General features: G+C 44.3%; 1 protein-coding gene across 1 annotated transcript in view; it reads left to right on the top strand.

Moving 5' to 3' along the window:
* Window positions 1-5,769: 5,769 nt before the first annotated feature.
* Atp2c1 (ATPase secretory pathway Ca2+ transporting 1) overlaps window positions 5,770-18,870 on the top strand; it is a 112,880-nt gene continuing 99,779 nt past the window's right edge. Inside the window, exon 1 of the mRNA XM_021206323.2 lies at window positions 5,770-6,138. Within this exon, the coding sequence (XP_021061982.1) occupies window positions 6,031-6,138 (108 nt within the window). The 5' untranslated portion in view covers window positions 5,770-6,030. The remainder of the gene's footprint in view (window positions 6,139-18,870) is intronic.

Raw genomic sequence — 18,870 nt, 5'->3', positions numbered from 1 at the left:
GGGCTTCTTTCTTCTTCTTCTGAGCTGGTCTGAGCCTCCTGAAAGAGCTGAGCATGGAGGAGATGAGATGAAGGCTCTGCAGCTCCACGGATGTGCTTCAAAGTCCTTCTCAAACAGTAAGCTTTCTAGTGGCTCGCTGTGTTTCTTCTAAAGAATTTGCTTGCAGTTAAATCACTGATGTACAGGTGGCAGAGTGTCCACCTACAAGCAGCCACACTAAAGACAGAGGTAGGCAGATTGTGCTTGGGGATGGCTTGTAGAGGGCTGTGGATCTGAGAAGCCCTGGATTAGACTTCCTTCCCTAACTTGGGAGGGCAGGGACCTTTGGTAGAAGGAGAGAAGGCAGAGCTGTGCTTCTGGCGCAGCGATTGATGGTTGATCTCTCTGTGTTAGTGCCTGAGCTGATAGGGTCACAGCAACACGATAAGAGGAACTGAGTGAGAGTTTGAGAGCGATCTGATATCAAGTCAAGACACACTAGAAAGGACAGGAGTTACTGGGATGCCGTGTGAAACCTGGTAACTGCAGGAGAAGCGGTTATAGGAGATGGGCTTTGGTTTGGGGGAACACACCAACACTAGGAAATGCATTTACAAATGTGCGTTGGATGAAAGCTCTCAAAGGGCTCCATCTATGAGGGAGCCCCCATCCCTTTACATCTGCATCCCTAGCAGCATCAGCACTTCCAGAAACATCAGAGGGCAGAGCTGGCTGCTCACCCCAGGCTTAACTGGGTTAGAAATTCAGAGCCCTCACAGAGGGGCCAACAAAGCATCCAGGGGATTCTCATAGATGTTCATCTTTGGCCCCAAACCAGTGGTTCTCAACCTGCCTAATGCTGTGACCCGTTATTACAGTTCCGCATGTGGCAGTGACCCCCAACCACAAAATTATTTTTGTTACTACTTCATAACTGTAATTTTGCCATTGTTATGAACTATAATGTAAATATTTTTGGAGATATAGGTTTGCCAGAGGGATCAAAACCCACAGGCTGATAACTACTGTGCTTACACTCGGCAGGAAAAAATATCTTTCTTAAACACAACACAATGGTCTCATTGGTCCTGAGGATTGTTAAATCCAGGACAAAACTAGAAAGCTAAAGCATCAGAGGTCATTCAGCTTAGAGAACAATCGGATATGTGGTATTTTCTGAGTTGTGGCTAAAATGAGGGATGTCCAGGGCTTCTCTCTGCGGCGTTTGGGAAGTAGAAACGTCCTGTGTTTAGCTATAGGTGATCATTCCCTATATGGTGTGGACTCTAAGAAAATGTCCTGTGTAGTTTCAGATGGACTTTAATCTTGCAGTGAGGTGGAATCTGACACTGTATTAACTTGTCTTGATGAGCAGGGTTAAATGTCTCCCATTCCCCTCTCCTGATCTCATTTAACACTGTCCTTGAAGAGAGAAAGAGGCCAGACCAGACCAGTATCTGCAGCTCAGGGGGGTGGGCGGTGGGGTGAGAGAGACTTCACAGTACAATTTATAATGAAAAATGGCTTCCGTGTTCTGGGCTAGCAGCTTCTCCATCATTCTGCCTGCCTGCTTGTCACTCTATTTCTAGATTGGATTAATTCCCAGAGAGCAGAGTCATTTTCCTGATGGAATCTCCCAGCACCGATTGGAAGGAAACGGAGATTAGTGAGGTTTTAGGTTTTGTCCTAATGCAGTTTGGAAAATAAAAAAATCAGAGTACCCTGGAGACATATTTTCTGATGTCCTTTTCTGATCCCCACCCTGGGTTTAACCCCTGGGTTCTATTCTTCTCCCTTTGCCTCTCTTTTAATAAGTGTGCGGCCGGATGCATTGACAGAGGACCTAGCTGTGCAGAACACATGATAGAAGCTTCACAAACTCACATTTTCATCCCATCTTCTCTAACACTGGAAAGGAGAAAAGTCAAATAGATCTTGCCTCCGCACCCTGCCAACTGTTTGGCCTTTCAGTATGGCTTCTCTGGTAAAAAAAAAAAACAAAGACAAAAAACAAACTAGGTGTTTAATCTAGTTATTAAAAAGCTGCCAATTCTTAGAAATTAAAGAGAACATCTGACTTTAGTCCCTGACTTTTCAAGCTATTTGGTTCCTACAGACTAGACAACAAGGGGTGGGGTGAGCCGTACACAATAGCAGCTACCTGCCCTTATCCACTATCGTGCTGCTGTGTAAGAGGCAGGGGCCTTTTGGTTCCTGCAGATGTATGTTGTAGTCACGAGGACTCTGGTCAGCTCCCTTTTCACCAATACAACTGAGTTCCAGTAGCAATCAAAACTGGCACCCGTGAAGGCCACAGTGACAGAGACGTCCACACCAGAAAGAGGTGCTGGTTATGGCTCCCATCTGAGAGAAGGGGGTGAAGGGGTAAGAATCTTCCTTTGCGTTTGTGATAGCAATGTTAGCATGAGTTGCGCTGTTGCAACCCGAGTCAACAGAAACAGAAAGTGCTGTGGCTTTCAAAATCTGGGAGCAGAATGTCTGTACTTATAGACAGAAGCTCTCTGTGATGTCACCAAAATCTTAGCATAAAGCTTTAAAAGCTATGTAAATCGAGCATGGTGTCACAGACAGACCTGTGATCTCAGCTGCTCCAGAGGCGGAGACAGGAGAATCAGGAGAGACCGACCTGGGCCATTTTCCACCATGTTGTCTCAAAGTAAAGGTTTTAAGAAGGGCAGGGAAAGTGGCTCAGTGCCAGTCGACAATTGCCTGGCATGTGTGAATCTCTGTGTTTGAGTCCCACCTCAACAAAGAAGAGAAACACACAGGCACTGCACATATTTTGTTTATAGAAGACTCAGGATAAAAAAATGGTATGATTTTTTTTCATAAGTATGCATCTGGTCTTAAATCTAATTGTTCTCATGTGTAAATTCCTACCAGTCTACACATGTTTTTCTCTTTAACAACTCCATAGGTTTTGATTGTAAGTACATTTCTGGGTGTGGGTTAAGAGGCTGTACGGTGTACTGGTTTGGTTGGCCAGGGAGGCTCAGGGGGAAGGCCGATCTGGTTAAAAGCCCTTCCCCTTTGCTTTGCAGCTGTGTGGACTTAGAACATTTTTTTTTTAAATCTTCTCTGGACCTGAAATGAAGGTCCAGAGAATTACACAGACATAGAACAAATAATTTAGTGTTAAGTACAAAGGCCAAATACATTGTTCCCTATGATTGATACTTGTTATTACTTAAATACCTAGAGGATTCTTGGTTACATTTGTTTCATCCATTTATTTATTTATTTCCTTCCCGCCCCCACCCCCAGCACTGGGAACTGTGCCCAGAGTGTGCTTTCCCATGAAGCCACATCACCAGCTCCCCAATGTCTATTATATGTTTTTTTTCTCTGTGTTATAATAGAACAGACATTTGTTTGGTGCTGGTTTTTTTTCTTCTTTCTCCTCCCTTCTCTTCTCTTTTTCATTGCCCTCCTTAGGCCTGGAAAAGGTGATCACAAAACAAACCATCTGGTCTAAAATGAAGTCTGCTTTGTGTCCAATAGGGAGAGGTTTTGATCAGAAGCCGTGCTGAGCAGGCTGTGGGCTTCTGCCCACAATCAAAGCATAAAAGTTCAAATAGGCTAAGAGGAGCTGCAAAGGAGGCAGCTTGTGGATCCCGCAATGAACGTGAACAGAACTTGTCCCTATTATCCCCGGGACCTTTTCTCTTTCTAGGGCTTTAGGATGGTCTGGGCGTCTGGGCTGGCAAACCCATTCTTTTCTGGGTCATGAAGTGGCAAAGAACCCGCTGTTTCTCTCCTACCCTCATTAGAGCCTGCAGTCTTATCTCCAGCACATAGAGGAGGCCACCCAGAGCTTCTGTAAGCATACATTGGTGAACCTAGAGAGGAAGCAGGAGAGTAGGGCCTCTGAGAACTCAGTTCCAGCAGAAGGAAAGAACTTCTTGGAATGGCCTCCAGGCCCTGGTGAGTCTGGAAAATCACCTTGCTCATGGGCCCCGTGCCAGCCTGACAGATGGTCTCCCTGGGGTGGCATACCCTGCTTCAGGCCATCAGGTATGTTTTCTGAAGGCAAGTGCCCCACCCAGGAGTGCTAGGTCCTGTCACAAGTCTGTGACAGGAGCTTTGCCTACTCCTATCTTCCTCTCAACCTCTGCTCTCAATGGAGGGGAAGAGAGACTAGCTTTTCTCCTTGAAGCACACCTCTGAGCTACGAGGTTGTCAACGCATGCCCACCTTAGTTCCCACGCGATGGCTCCCTTGCTGAAATGGTGTGAGCTCCTGAAAGGCTTAAAAGGCCAGGAAAGAACAAAGTCAGGAGGCTGGGGGATGGCTCAGTGGATGAGAGCATTTACTGTACCAGAACAGGGATCAGAATTTGAATCCCTAGCACCTGCATGAAGAGGAGCCTGGCATGGCTGCATGTTCCTGTAACTACAGCCCTGTGGCGAGCAGATTCAAGAAGGTGGCTGGGACTTGCTGGCTTGTCCAGGTTCACTGAGAGGTGCCTTCTCAAGGGAATAAGGCAGAAAGCTTTAGAGCAGGACATTAGTCCCCTAGCCTTATGGGACAGCATGGGTATGTATGCTACTATAAATATGCATGTGTGAGTGTGTGTACGCGCACACATACACACAAACACATACATACACATACATGCACACACAGTGGGGGGTGGGGTGGGGTAGAGGTGGAGCTCAGGACTTACAAACCCTATGACCTCTATAGATCACAAAGAAAATGAACTTTCAAATGTATAATTTCATATTCTTTAACACAACAGATCTCTTGTTGTGCTCTTCTCTACCCCCCTGCCCCCGCCGCCCCTTTTTCCTCTTTTGAAGGCGTGAATCCTTTTTATAGTAGTTAGAAGTGTGCTTGTAACAGCTCTTCTCCCAAATACTCGGGAGAAAGCCTGGGGAAATTTAATGGTTCTGAGGTTCAGCCTGTGGAATTGAGATAAGGATTCAAGGCAAGAAGCCTTTTAACTCAGAAAAGAATCTGTTTGCAGCCATTGTCCAATAAATGCAAAGTATCTGGTTACTGGCACGTAGCACAATGCACCACAGAACTCACTGAATGTCCACTGAGCTGGTCAACGCCATGATGCCCATGAAGGGGTGCTGTGTGTGTGTGTGTGTGTGTGTGTGTGTGTGTGTGTATGATTTGCTTAGTTTTCAAACAGTGCTAGTCTTCTAACAGGGTCCACAGAATCAATGGACTCATGGGAACTTGCAAAGACCAGGGAGCCCGCAGGAGTCTGCCCTAAGTCCTCCGCATGTATACTATGGCTGAGTGGCTCCCTGTTCATGTGGAAATGCTACCATTGGAGCTGGGTCAGAGGCTGTCCCTGACTCTCTTGCCTGTGTATGGGACCCTTTTCCTCCTCCTGGGAAGTGGGAAGGAGGAATGGGTGGGTGGAGGGGTTGAGAAGAGAGGAAGGAGGGGAAACTGTGGTCTGGACGTAACATCTGAGAGAAGAATGAAAATAATAAAATAAGAACTCTAAAACAGTGTTTCTCAAGGCTAAATGAATTGACACTTTTGAGCAGAGGCTCAGTTGAAGGTTGTTAGTGTGTGTTGGTAATGACAAGAAAGCTCAAAGGAAACTGGGAAAACCTCGTGTCATGCCCTCTTTAAAAAAAATAAAGAAGAACAACCAGAAATACTGTCGGAAAAAATAAAATTAAACCTCATGAGAGTCTGTGGGTATGGAAAGTCACCAGCTAGCTAATATTAACATAGCTTGCAACAGAGCCTTGCTGCTCAAAATAGGACAGTCAGTCATATCGCTATCGCTGGGCTGTTTACATTCTTCGGGCCAGCCCTGAACTTCTTCCTGCCTCTGGCCCCTGGGCATTGCAGTTCTGGAGGTTTCTAGATGACCCGCCTCACTCAGCTGTCTCCAGGAACTTCCACTCAAAGAGGGAGCTATAAGATTGAGACCTGCTCTGTTTGCAGCGAAGTAGTGGCGCTTCAAAGGAGCGGCTAGGCAGCAGGGGCTAAGTGTCTAGGTTGCATTTGGTGGCTGTTAGGGAGGGGCAGACAAGGACCCTCAGGCTTCCCCTCAGTATGGAGAACTTACTGCCTCCGTCCGGATTTTCTTACTTGAAAAAGTACCCTCTCCACTCTATTCGGAAATATTTATCAACGCTGAGAAACCAGAGGGCCGAAGAGCAGGTATTATTTTGCTTGTGCTAACTTTAAAAATAACTGGTGCTTATTTCTGGGTGTGGCCTGTGGAGGCTTGGGGAATGTTTCTCTGCTGGCTTACTGGTGCTCATAGGCTCAGGTCAGATCCAGCTTGTAGTTACTCGAGCTTGGCAGTCAGAGGAGCCTGCCACTTGTGAGGGTTTACTTGGCTGTGGAACATTTGGGTCCTGAGATAAATTATGCAAATGTTCTGGGTGTGTGTGTATGTGACCCTTATTTTGCTTTCTTCCGTTATCTAGATGAACCTACCATACTACGAAGGGTTACTCTTTGATACTTTGATCATTTTTTCAGTGTTTCAAATTCGTAGCGCAATAGCTGAAGTGGCATACCCTAGAAAAACACTTGTTTTCCTGCATGTTTCTGTGATTATGTTAATGTCACTAGGATTTGCAAAATGAAGGTTATCTGCGTGGTTATAATCAGCTCATTAGTGGGCTGATGAGATCATTTGGATATAATAGGTGATTCTTATATGTGGTGTGTAGGGGACAGAGCACAATAATTATTAGTCCTTTTAGCCAATTGAAAGCTACAGTTTCCAACAGGAAATTCTAGCATGTGGGTATAGACGCATTTTAATAAGCCTGTTTAAAATGTCTGGTTATTTCATTTAAAAACATGTGTGTTCATTACATTGATTGCATTATACATTGATATCTAAAAACTGCTTTCATAATTGCACTGGGTTAGAGCGAGAACAATGTGTGGCCCATTTAAATTCAGGAGTTCATTTAGAAGCATGGCAACGGACTAGAAAAATGAAAGACAGGTCTGTCACCACACAGAAGACGACCAGCCACACGTGCTCTGCCTTGTGCTCTCCCTAGAACACCAGAGCCAGGCGTCAGATCTTGCCAGTGTCCTGTTTGTTTCCCTCTGTGGTAGAAAATGACCCAGTTAGTAAGATGCTTCCCAGAAATGGAAACGGAGGACAGCAGAAGGAAAACCCTCCGGTGACCCCTCCCCCCCACAGCTCATGCCTCATTTGAAAAAACAAAACAAAAACACAAAACAGAAAACCTGACAGATCTTTAGGATTATCAAGGAAACTGCGTCTAGGCATGGACTTAAGTGATTCTGACCAGTGCTAGAGACTCAGGCTCTCTGCATTAAGGGAGCTAGCCTGCCCCATTTACCTCTCACTTGGTTTTGGGGTAACACTCAGTGAGAAACATTTCTGTCTCCTCTCTGCATGCCTTGGTTTTGAAGTAGAAAATGGGAGAACCACATGGTGGTACCCAGAGTCTGTGTTTACCCCAGGAGCAATGTCACAGGCTTTTTCCACAGGGGAGAGGGAAAGAGTGACTGGGCAGTATGACTGTGGGAGATGGGTGTGGATTTCTTCCCCTTTCTGAACAATGTGTGGAGAGAGGTGGCTGTGTTGCTTAAATAATTCTGTGGCCTTTCTTTCTTTCTTTCTTTCTTTCTTTCTTTCTTTCTTTCTTTCTTTCTTTTTTGAAGCTTATTTTATTGTTTACTTAATCATTAAGTTATCTTTGTGTGTGTGTGTATGTGTGTGTGTGTGTGTGTGTGAAGAGTGTGTGTGAGTGAAGAGTGTGTGGCATATGCACATATGAGCATGTGTGTGCACTGTGTGGGGGTGCCCATGGGATGGCCATGGAGGCTAGAGGTTGAGAGCAAATTGTCTTGTCTTAGTTTCTTCTCCGTATCATTTTTTCCGAGATGGTCTTACTGAGACTGAAGCTAGATGTTGTGACCAGGTTGGCTGGACAGCAAGGCCTCTCAGGATGCCTCTCTGCATCCCAGTGCAGGCCTTACAGGTGTACGCTGTTGCCCACGGCTGTCAGGTGGGTTCTGGGCATCTGTTCTTCTAACATGGACAGCAAGTGTATTCTCACTGACTGAGCCATCTCCCCAGGCGTTACTTTTTTGGTTTTTTGAAACATGGTCAATGTAGCCCAGGTTGGCCAAGCCTGTCTTCCTCATCCCCCTGTCTCTACTTCCCAGGAGGGGATTATTGGTATGTAGCACCACACCCAGGTGCTGAGAGTTTATTCTGAAAGTACTACAAAATCATGCCTTCAGAGGAGCAGCAGTAAGATCCAGTATGGGGACAGGAGACTTGGGCTGGGTAGGTGGTCATCTCCTCAATTTACACCCATGTGGAGAGGCTGGAGCAACGGAAAGCATTGTGCTATGTTATTAACTTCCTTAATATGTTAATGGAAAAATACTGCATCTGATTCCTTTCTAAAGCCAATTACAGCTGTTCTGACAAGCAGTCTAACAAAATTAGAGAAACTGGGTCAATCTGGTTACACCTGGAAAGCACCTTCTACTTTAAAGGAAGTTACCGAGAAGGCCAATGATACCCACGCTCAAACAGCCATTGCCTCTATTCCTTACATTCCTGTAAACCAGATCTGCAACAGAAAGCTGAGGGGACAGAGACATAGAGTGTGAGCACTTTCCTGGAAGCCACCCAGCTAGAAGATATAAAGGGAGGGTGACAATGTAAAAGCCTGAGTTTTTCAACGTTATCCTTTTTGTCACACTGCTCCTTGTAACAACTTAGCCATAACAGCAGTCTTCTGACCTTTCTCCTGGACAGTGTCCCCCAAACCTCAGTGTCCCCAAACCTCAGACCACTATCATTCTGACTGCTATTTCCCTTTGTGTGTGAGATATATTTATTTATATAATATACACAATTGACTCATATTTTTCTGTACTTATTACTTAAATCACTCATTAGCAAATTCATTTAGGGAAAAAGGTTCATATTTCACTGGAATTGAAAAAAAAAAACCCAATGCCATTTGCTATAGCTAGAAATCTAAACACATTCAAAGCAAATCCTTCAGATAGACAATGTTAGCTCTATACACACCTGTACTCTTGAAACTCTTGAAAAGCTGAGAGAGGAGGGTCAAGAAATGGGGTCCAGCCTGGGCTACATAGTGAGACTCTGGTCAAAAAAAAAAAAATATCGAAAGTGAAGAAGAAAAAGGAACATCAAAAGAACCTTCTAAGCCTGAAAGCTACTTTGTTTGTTTGTTTGGTTTGGTTTTTTTGAGACACGGTTTTACTGTGCAGTGTGACTGTCCTAGGACTTGCTTTGTAGACCACGCTGGCCTCAAATTTACAGAGTTCTATCTGCCTCTGCCTCCCGAGTGTTGGGATTAAAGGCGCCCACAATCACTGCCCTGCTTTTGAAACCTGATTTTTTAAGAAGGAAAATTGCCTTGCAACAGAGTTGTTCAGGGCTAGGAATGTGGCTCAGTGGTATTCACTTAGCATGCACAAGGCCCTAGGGTTGACACTCAGTGCCCACAACCAACCAAAGGGGAAGTATTTAAAGCCTCCTTGGGGGGCCGGCTGAGTTGACCCCTGAATGAAGATTGGAGGTGGGGGTGGGGGGTTGGGGAGGAGGTTAAAAGCTTAGAGGACTCTCTCAATTCTGAATGATTCACTGTTATTGAATGTAATGCCTGCAGCCAATGTCTTCACTCTTAAGTACCAACAGGGCTGTGGTATCCCAGATACACCCTATGCTTCTGCTCTCAGTGCATTCAAATACACTCCTCTTTGAAAAGTCCTCCTCCACTTATTATAGCCTGCCTGCAGATGCCCTCTGTGTCCTTAGGCATATGTACTAGAATGTCTGTGACACACATCACTTTTACCCATGTCTTGACTAAGCCAAAGGGACTCCCCCCACCCCCCATGTCATGGTCTAAGTCACGGTCATTGTTACTGTTATCCACAGATGCTTCTTTGAAGTATCTCCTCCATGTTCTTCCCTTTGTCCTTACGTTGTAGAGACAGGATTTGACACAGGACTTGCTTTGTGTGGTAGTTTTTGTTGGTGGTGATGTGTCTGTTGGGGCATGCCAATGTCTTCACTGTGTACCAACAGGGATGTGGTATCTTAGACACACCATCTGCTTCTCATCCTTCGTGCTTCCAGATCTCTAGCGGCAAACGCTTGACAAATCTGGGTCTCTACACAAGTAGAAGGTTAAAGTCATGAGTGAGTGAAGATGCTAGATTCATGAGATGATGAGGTATGCGCAGGTAGCCGAAGCCTCACTGAACCTCGGTGAATTTGGTAAGTCTACCTGGACATAGGTGACACTGCATGGTTGCAGTTCCTTTGTTTTGGCCTTAGAGCAACAGTCATGGAATGGTTCAGATGGCAGCATCCAGATAGTGGGGAATGAATGTGACTTGCAGATAACGCTCTTCTGAGGACTAGAAACCAACTGCTCGGTGGCTCCGGTGACCAAGTGGGACACTGAGGATGTGTTCTACCTCTTGGTAGGCTGTTCCTTGGCTTCGGCCTAGAGTGACCTATGGGAACCTAGAGCTCTTCACTGCTCTTGACGGTGGCAGACTTGGCAGAGACATCATCTAAGGATGTAAGGAGCCAGCGTGTAAGCTCATTTGTAAAGTCTGTTCTCTTTTTGCTGGATGAGGTCTGCTAGTACCATAGCTTCAATTACAACCTTTAAGCCAATCACTCTCAAATGCTTACTGGGATTACACTGCAGCCTTGTATATCCAGTCCAATGCCTCTATCTGGATGTTTTGCAAACATGGCAAATTGACTGTGTTCAGGGAGAACTGGCCAACTCCGTCCACTAAACTGATTTCTTTTCCAGTTTCCCCATCGGTCAACTTAAAAGTTCAGACCATGAAACCTTGGCATCATCTTGGTCTCTGCCTTTCTCCTCCTTACCCCCGTTGCCCAAGCACTTCAAAAGACCTCGTTCTTTAGAGAGAAAGAACTGATGAAATGTAAACACACACACTCACTCACACACACACACACACACACACACACACACTTATTGAAGTGGCTTCCACGGAATCCTGGGTAATACAACAATGGGCGTCTACATGCTAGAAGCTACGAACCTCATAGCTGTTCAATCCATAAAGCTGAATGCTTTAAGGATTTTCTATTTCTAGTTAGTCATCTTGAGACCATTTTGGAAGACAAAAAGAATTTGGAGCCTGATGATTACAGTAGTAACACACAGACATACCAGCAAGAGGCAGAGGCAGGCAGGCAAGCAACACTGCTTTTCTTCAGATCTCTGTATACCCATGTCAACCATCAGAAGGTTTCCAAGGCAATAAGTAACTAACACACTAGCCAGTTCTCAAATAATGATTCAATCTGCTACCATCCTCTCCTGACTGGATCACTGCAATAAGAGCCTTCCAGTTTGGGTCCCACGTCCATTTACTGCTGTAATCCTTACTCTGCGGCACTCAGAATCTTCTCTACATGAAATCTTACTTCATCCCAATGAAGGAACACGATGCTCTGCGGTTGTACCAGACACAGATCTGGCATAAATGAGACATATTTATGTGGTGAATGAAAGAGGGGCACTTCATCACCATCGGAGACATTGTAGGGTCAGGTACATCAGAGGGGTAGGATGCTGCCATTCGGAGCAGAGGACGGGAGCAATGGTGACACAAGACTGAGGCAGAGAAGAGTTTTGAGAGCTCTGAGCTTCTCTTCAGCAGCCTCATCAGCTGAAATCTCTCCTCCTGCAGATCCCTGGTAGGGGAAGATAAGAAGAGGGATCAGAAAGCACAGCTGACTAATTTCACAGACAAGATTCTGAGATGATCTCAGCTAGCTGAGCCTTGCTCTCTTACACAGAAAACAATTTTTTTTCTGCATAAGAAATAGCATTAAGATCTGACCTGATAGGTTGTGTCTGTTTAATAGCAAATCTGAATCTACTTGCCATATGAAAAGTCCTCTTTGGAGCTGAGAGATATAGCATAATTAAAAGGACATTTTAATTATAGATTACAGTCACATTTTGTTTGGGAGGTTGGTCTGAAGCTCCTTCACAATGGTCTAAGAGAATGTGCCTCAGTCAAACAGGATCTATGGTTTTTGTTTCTGTTTGTCTTTTTTAAAGCAATGTATATCCCTCCTTATTTATTTGTCTTTTAAAAATAATACTGCTGGGGCTTGAACCCAGGCCCATGCATGTGCAAGGCAAGTGCTCCACCTCTGAGCTACGTCTCTAGCCTGACAAATGGTGTGGCTTTTTTTTTTTTTTTCCTATTCTTTGTTTTTTAGAGAATGCCTATTTCAAAGTTGAGATGTTAACTATTTGAATTGAATTTGAACTTTAGAAAGTTGGGTCTCTAAAATCTGAGAGCACTCTAATTCTCCTCCCAAATAAATCTATGTTGAGTCTCAGTATACTCAATAAGGTTTCCAGTGTGCTGATATGTGCTCGGCCTCCCTAGGGGAAACGGCACACATTTTACTACAGCTTGGTCTAAGAAATGTGAAGTTTTTAAGCTCCTTAAGGTAAATTGAGATTATACCAAAGTTCTCGATTTTTAAAAGTTGTGGGGGTTTGCTTGTTTGTTTGCTGTTATCTTTGTCTTGATGGGGTTGGTGAGACGGTTCAGCTGGTGAAAGCACTCGCCACCAAGCCTGGTGACCTGAGTTTGATCTCTGAGACTCACATGATGGAAGAAAAGAATGGAAGCTTGTCTACTTAAACAAGTACACATAGACAGACACACAAAATAATAAGAATGTCAAAAGGAAGCCATCAGAGCTGATGGTGCAGTGGCACAGTATTCACTTGGCACCGCAAAGCTCTGCGCTTTGTCTGGCTTGTGTGCATGCATGTGAGTGTGTGTGCATTCGTGTGCATGCATGCATGTATGTGCTTGTATATGGGCATGTGTGAGTTTTTATGGGTGTGTGTGTGTACATGCCTCTGTGAGAGCACACATGCATGTGTGCCTGTGTTTGTCCTTGTATGCCTCTGTGTGTTTGTGTGTGTGTGTGTGTGTGTGTGTGTGACACACACAGAGAGAGAGAGAGAGAGAGAGAGAGAGAGAGAGAGAGAGAGAGAGAGAGAGAGATACCTGAGGGAACTGGAAAGTGCCCAGTGTCCTTGTGAATGGTTTGAGAAGAGAAAGATTTAATGGTTTGGGTGCAGGGGTAAAGGATTATCTGTGTAGAATTTAAAAGAGGGCAGAGATGCCTCACCACCCTTGTACAGGATTTTGTGTAAGCCTATGTAGGCAGCACTGGAAGTCAACTGCTTGTTAAGATGAAGCAGCACCTTAGTAGTCCTGACTCTTAAATATGACATTAAAAGTGGAACTATTTTATCTTGGAAATTACAAAATTCCTCTAGCTGAAGGGAGGGGGAAGTGCTGCATTTATAGAAAAGGAAAATAAGTCACCAACACCCCAAAGCCTGACAGGGTGCAGGAAGCTTAATGGCTTCTGAGTCACCCTCGCCCAGTGTCATGATCTGCCTTCCTCACAAGCAGATTGTAGAGAACCACCATGCATCCTGTGACCCAGCCAGGCCCTTCCTGTTTCCTCAGTTGGTATCCATGCTACCTCCACACCTTTTCAGTCCTTTACCTGGGTACCTGGCTTCCCCCTCACCCCAGAGACCACCATTACCTCTTGCCTTAGCAGTAGGAGTAGCCTCCTAGGATTTTACCAGAGACAGATAGTCTTTGAAAGACAAACCTCGCAGGCCCCTGCTTGTCATCTTTCAGTGGCTTCGACTTGCTTTGGGGATAAGTATGGCACTCCCTGTCGTGGAGGGCCTTGATTGGTCTGGCTCTGATGTCCTCTCTCACTGCTGGCTTCCGTTCCCTCTGCCTCTACAGTACCCCCATCTGCTCACCCCGTTTCCCTGTTACTTCCTGGTCAGAGTCTTCTCCCCACTGTCTCCCTGTCTGCCTTCCTCTAGTTAACATCTACTCTGCCTTCAGATCCTCACTATGCATCCCCTTCTCCTGGGCAGCTTTCCCTGGTGGGCAAGTGCTCTACACTGCACTGCATTTCCAGCCCCTAGGCAGGTTCCTGCACCTCAGTGCTGTCTAATGTGTGCTCTAAAGAAACCTTGCAATTCTTCTCTGCTGTATCTGTCCTGAGCAATTCCATCCACTTATGGAGCTATTTAACACCAACAGGTCCTAGACAATTAACAACGCACCTCTCAGATGTGGGGCATTGAACTCAGGCTGATGGACCTGAATGAAGGAGGGTAAGGGGTGTCATGAGTTCTATCCCAAGACAGAAGTGCTTAAAAGAATCCTGGTTGGTGCAGCGAGGAAGATAGAATGTGACTGTTTTCATCTGTTTGTGTATGTGCTTTGGAAGATTCATAGGGCTGATTTGTGAAGTAAGCTAGGTATATATTTTGAAGGTTACAGAAAAAATTAAGCATGACTCGTGGGCAGAATTGCAGAGAAGGGTTGTAATGCAATAATAAACTCAAAGAAGAGAGAAAGTAATGAGTTGCCATTTGCAGAATGCATGGTTACATGTCCCTCTTTGAAGGTCATTGTAACAATGGTTTCTGATTGGGAAAGAGAAAACTGAATGGCTTATTTGACCCGTTCTAGCCATTAAGATTCTAGATACCGGTCAATGGGAAGATGGAAAGCACACGTGGATTAGATTTTTGTTCTTTGTTTGTTTTGTTTTTTGATTTCATTTAGCTAGTTGTAAAAATTCTGTAGAATGAGCAATGCTGCTCTGAGGTCTAAGACCAAGAAAGCCAGACTCAAATGACTTGAGAGGTCTTGGCAGCTCGCAAATCCTCCAGCCAGAAAGGAAATATAGCTATGTCTAGTAACGCCCTCCGGTGAAAAGCTTATGTACCAAGGACTAGCTTTCCTGAACCTAATGGACCGCTGGACACCTCTAGCCACAGCTTTTGTAGGTTTTATGGCCCCCTCCAGTCTAAGGATAAATAACCATGTGTACTTACATAGTTGTGAATAGATAGGAGCTTTGAGGAATTTCGGGTTCTTTTGTGACATTTTAAACATTAGGCTTCCCCCAGTGTAAAGCATCTTATTAAATTTAGTCTGTTTTTCCTGAATTTAACACTGTTAGCATTCTGGTTTTCTTTCTTTTTTAAAAAAGATTTTTTTAATTTTATGTATATGAATATACTGTAGTTGTCTTCAGACACCCCAGAAGAGGGCATCAGATCTAATAATGGGTGGTTGTGAACCACCATGTGGTTGCTGGGATTTGAACTCAGGACCTCTGGAAGAGCAGTCAGTGCTCCTAACCGATGAGCTATCTCTCCAGCCTGCATTCTTCTTTTCAATGGAAACTCCTAAAGATCATGTTTTGTTCATATTGTTCATATCATCCCAGCTGTGCAGCTCTACCTAGGAGTCACCTGGGCCCTAGGCTGACATCTGAGCTCTTAGTATTCCTGTCATTTGCTTGTGAAAATTTCCCATTTATTATACCCAGCTGCCTTCAAAATACACAATAAATAGGCGACTGCTTGGACTGTTATAGTTTCTCTGAAATATAGGAACATAATTACATACCCTTTGTGATGGTTTGTATATTCTTGGACCAGGGAGTGGCACCATCTGGAGGTGTGGCCTGGTTGGAATAGGTGTGTCACTGTGGGAGTGGGCTTAAGACTCTCACCCCAGTTGCCTGGAAGTCAGTCTTCCACTAGCAGCCTTTGGATGAAGATGTAGAACTTTCAGCTCTGCCTGTGCCATGTCTGCCTGGTTACTGCCAAGCTCCCACCTTGATGATAATGGACTGAACCTCTGAACCTGTAAGCCAGCCCCAATTAAATATTGTTTTTTATAAGACTTGCCTTGGTCGTGGTGTCTGTTCACAACAGTAAAACCCTAACTAAGACACCCTTGTACATTCATGCAGCACCCTAAGTTGTGTGTTTATCAAACTTGGTGATAAAACACCAGAGAAGACTTCAGTCCTCGGCTGGTTCACTTATCTGGGGGCAGGGAGAGGGGGGCAAGGCAAGAGACCATGGTGGAACAGTAGGCAAAGGAAACCATTCACTTCATTGTCTGAGAAACAGAGAGGAAGAGGGATTTCGGTCTGAAACATCACCTTTGAGGGAATGTTCCCAGTAACCTTCCTTCCACTAGACCCTTCTTCCAGGTGGTCCAATCAAGAGCACCAAGGGGTTGGTGCTTTTCAATACAGAATTCTCGGGGAGACCTTCAGGATCCCAAATACAGAGACTTGCTACCCAATTTCATTCCTTTGACAGCTCATGTTCAGAGCAGAAGATGGCATAATCTCACACCTTGTACAGACAGTTCCATGTCTTGACAGAAAAATCAATTCCCTACATATGTTGTACTACTCAAAATTTGCTGGGAAAAAATGCTGAAATTATTATTATTAGCTTGTTCATCCTAATGGGACATATGGCTCAGGAAAACAATGAAAGTACACATTTTAGAAGAAGGAAGCCTAAGTTTTTTATCAAATGCCTTACCTGTGCTAAGCACTTGGCAAAGTCCTTTAGATCTGCCCTTAATTAATCCTCATGACACTGCAAGGTGGGTCATGGCATCCTCATCTTTCAGCTAAGAGGAATGGCGTTTAGGGAGGTGAGATAGCTGGGTCCACAGGTCATAAATGGTGGCAGTAAGATTTTGATTTCAGATGTTGTTGACAAACCCGTCCATGTGCGACAAACACCTACCCCCCTCCCATGGTCCCTTTCTTTCCTTCCTCTTGGCCTTCCTTTCACTTTTCCCTTGCAGTTAGATGTTCTTAAATTTACTAAAGATAACAGGACTGGGGAGGTGGCTTAGTGGTTAGAAGTGCTAGCTGCTCTTCCAGATGATCCAGGTACAGGTACTATCCCCAGCATCCCACACATAACTCACACATGGTATACAAATATATATATGCAGGCAAAATGGCAATACACATAAAATAAGTAAAAATTTAAAATTATAATGGTTAGAAATAGAAGAATGATAAACTTTTGTTAGGAATTTTTTTTTAAATCAAGACACTTATTTATTATGAGTATTTATGTCTATCTTATATTATTATGGAAGCTTAGAACTCCCATGTTCTTGCCTTTGCGAGTTGAAGGACCAGGAGGGTCAGTGATTTAATTTGGTTCAAGGAAGAAGGCCGGAGAACAGGGAACACTGAAGGCAGGAGATGAAGGGCCCCCGCACAGAAGGAGCAAATGTGCCTTTCTACGCTGTTTGGTTCTGTGTGCTGCTTTGTGGGCTGCATGAGGATGTACCATGTTTCGGCACACACTGAGCCTACTGATTCAAATGCTCATCTATTCTCGGGTCACCCTCACAGATATGCTCAAAAATAATGTCTTACCAGCTGCAATCCAACGCGTCATCATTAGCCCAGTGAAATTGTCATATTAAGCATCAGAAGCCATAAATATCACGGTGATAGAAGTTAAATATTTAAATTATGTCAACAATTACATAATTGAATGACAAATACTATATATATCACAAAACATAGAGGATAACATTGTTCTTTATTAATTAGCTGAGGTATCCTAAAATGATTTGTTCCTACCTTTGGGGGAAGTCGTGGATCTTTAGTCACCCCCTCATATGACAGCAGGAGAGAACACGAGTGCAAACACTCCTTGTAGCTGACCTTTGCTGCTTTGTGGGTTCTTTTTTCTTACCTCACCTCTCATTTCACCCCCACACCACCAGATACTAGAGAAACAAAAATAGAGGGGAGAGAGGAATTAGGAAAAGCTCTGAACCTAATTTCTTTCCTTTTGTTTCCTCTTTGAGCATGAGGGCTATCCGACTACAACCAACCCCTGCAAATGACCACCACCCACCCACCTTTCCCCTTGCACTGTACCCTCTGAAAAGGTCCCAGAATTCCAAATGTTACACAATCACAGAAACATCTGCAGCAGGCAAAACCATGCTTCTGCTAGAGCACTAGACAAATCACAGTCAGCTGCTGCGGACAGTCTGAAACAGCCCCACATCACTACACCTGGGATTAAAATGAAAGCACATTCTTAGGATTTTTCTGTGTTTTTTGTTTTTTTTTAAACAAATTCCAGAATTCTCACTACATTCCCTGGTCCTGGTTAATTTATATTTGTTTTTAAAGTAAGTCTAGAAAGATTCATAGACTAGCTTCTGGCTCTGTTTCTCAGGCACTATGCACATGCTTCAGGTGCTGGATACTATGAAACCCATACATAGCAACATTTCTGGGCTCCTTGATTTAGTTCAGGTAGTTAGAATATTCCTGGTGGTCATTTTTCCACCAGGGAAGTTAGCAATAATGTAACTATACAAATACTGCCTGCAAAATATGTTTATATATACCACTAAACCCAACACAATCTAAATGCTTTCCCTGACTCAAGCGCCTTTGAGTCAAACCCAGAATACATTGATGGTACATGGCAGAAAGATCAATGAAACCAGTGCTCCAACATCATTTGCAAGTCAAATAATCTACACATTTTTACCAAAATGCAAAACTGTGAGAACGTGCTAGAGTTTATACTTGAAATGGACTTTTTGCCAGTTCAGTTCCCAAAAGCCTAACTTCTGTTTGTTTCCAAGAAAAACCTGCCCTAGATGGGGTTACAGAATTTAAAAATGGTCTTGCACTGTAATACACAAGACTCTATGTCATAGATGCATCAGAAAGATGGTCTACAAGGTCTGTGCTGAGTAGCAGTCATACCCAACCTCACTGAGTGAAGTGGAGGGATTTGTTTATCTTCTCCTTTTCCAGGGTGTTTTGTAAATAGAGTGATGTAAATCGGGCATGTTTGAGTGCTAGCAAGTCTCAAAGGCCCTTGTCTCTCTGTCCCCATATATCTTTGGATTTTTATTTGCGAAGGAATTGTTTGCAAATAGGTCTCAAACTCCTATGTTAGC

Source organism: Mus pahari, chromosome 10 (genome assembly GCF_900095145.1).
Source record: "Mus pahari chromosome 10, PAHARI_EIJ_v1.1, whole genome shotgun sequence".
Taxonomy (NCBI): Eukaryota; Metazoa; Chordata; class Mammalia; order Rodentia; family Muridae; genus Mus; species Mus pahari.
Note: the sequence above shows the minus strand (reverse complement) of the source record. Positions and strands in the feature narration are given on the sequence as shown.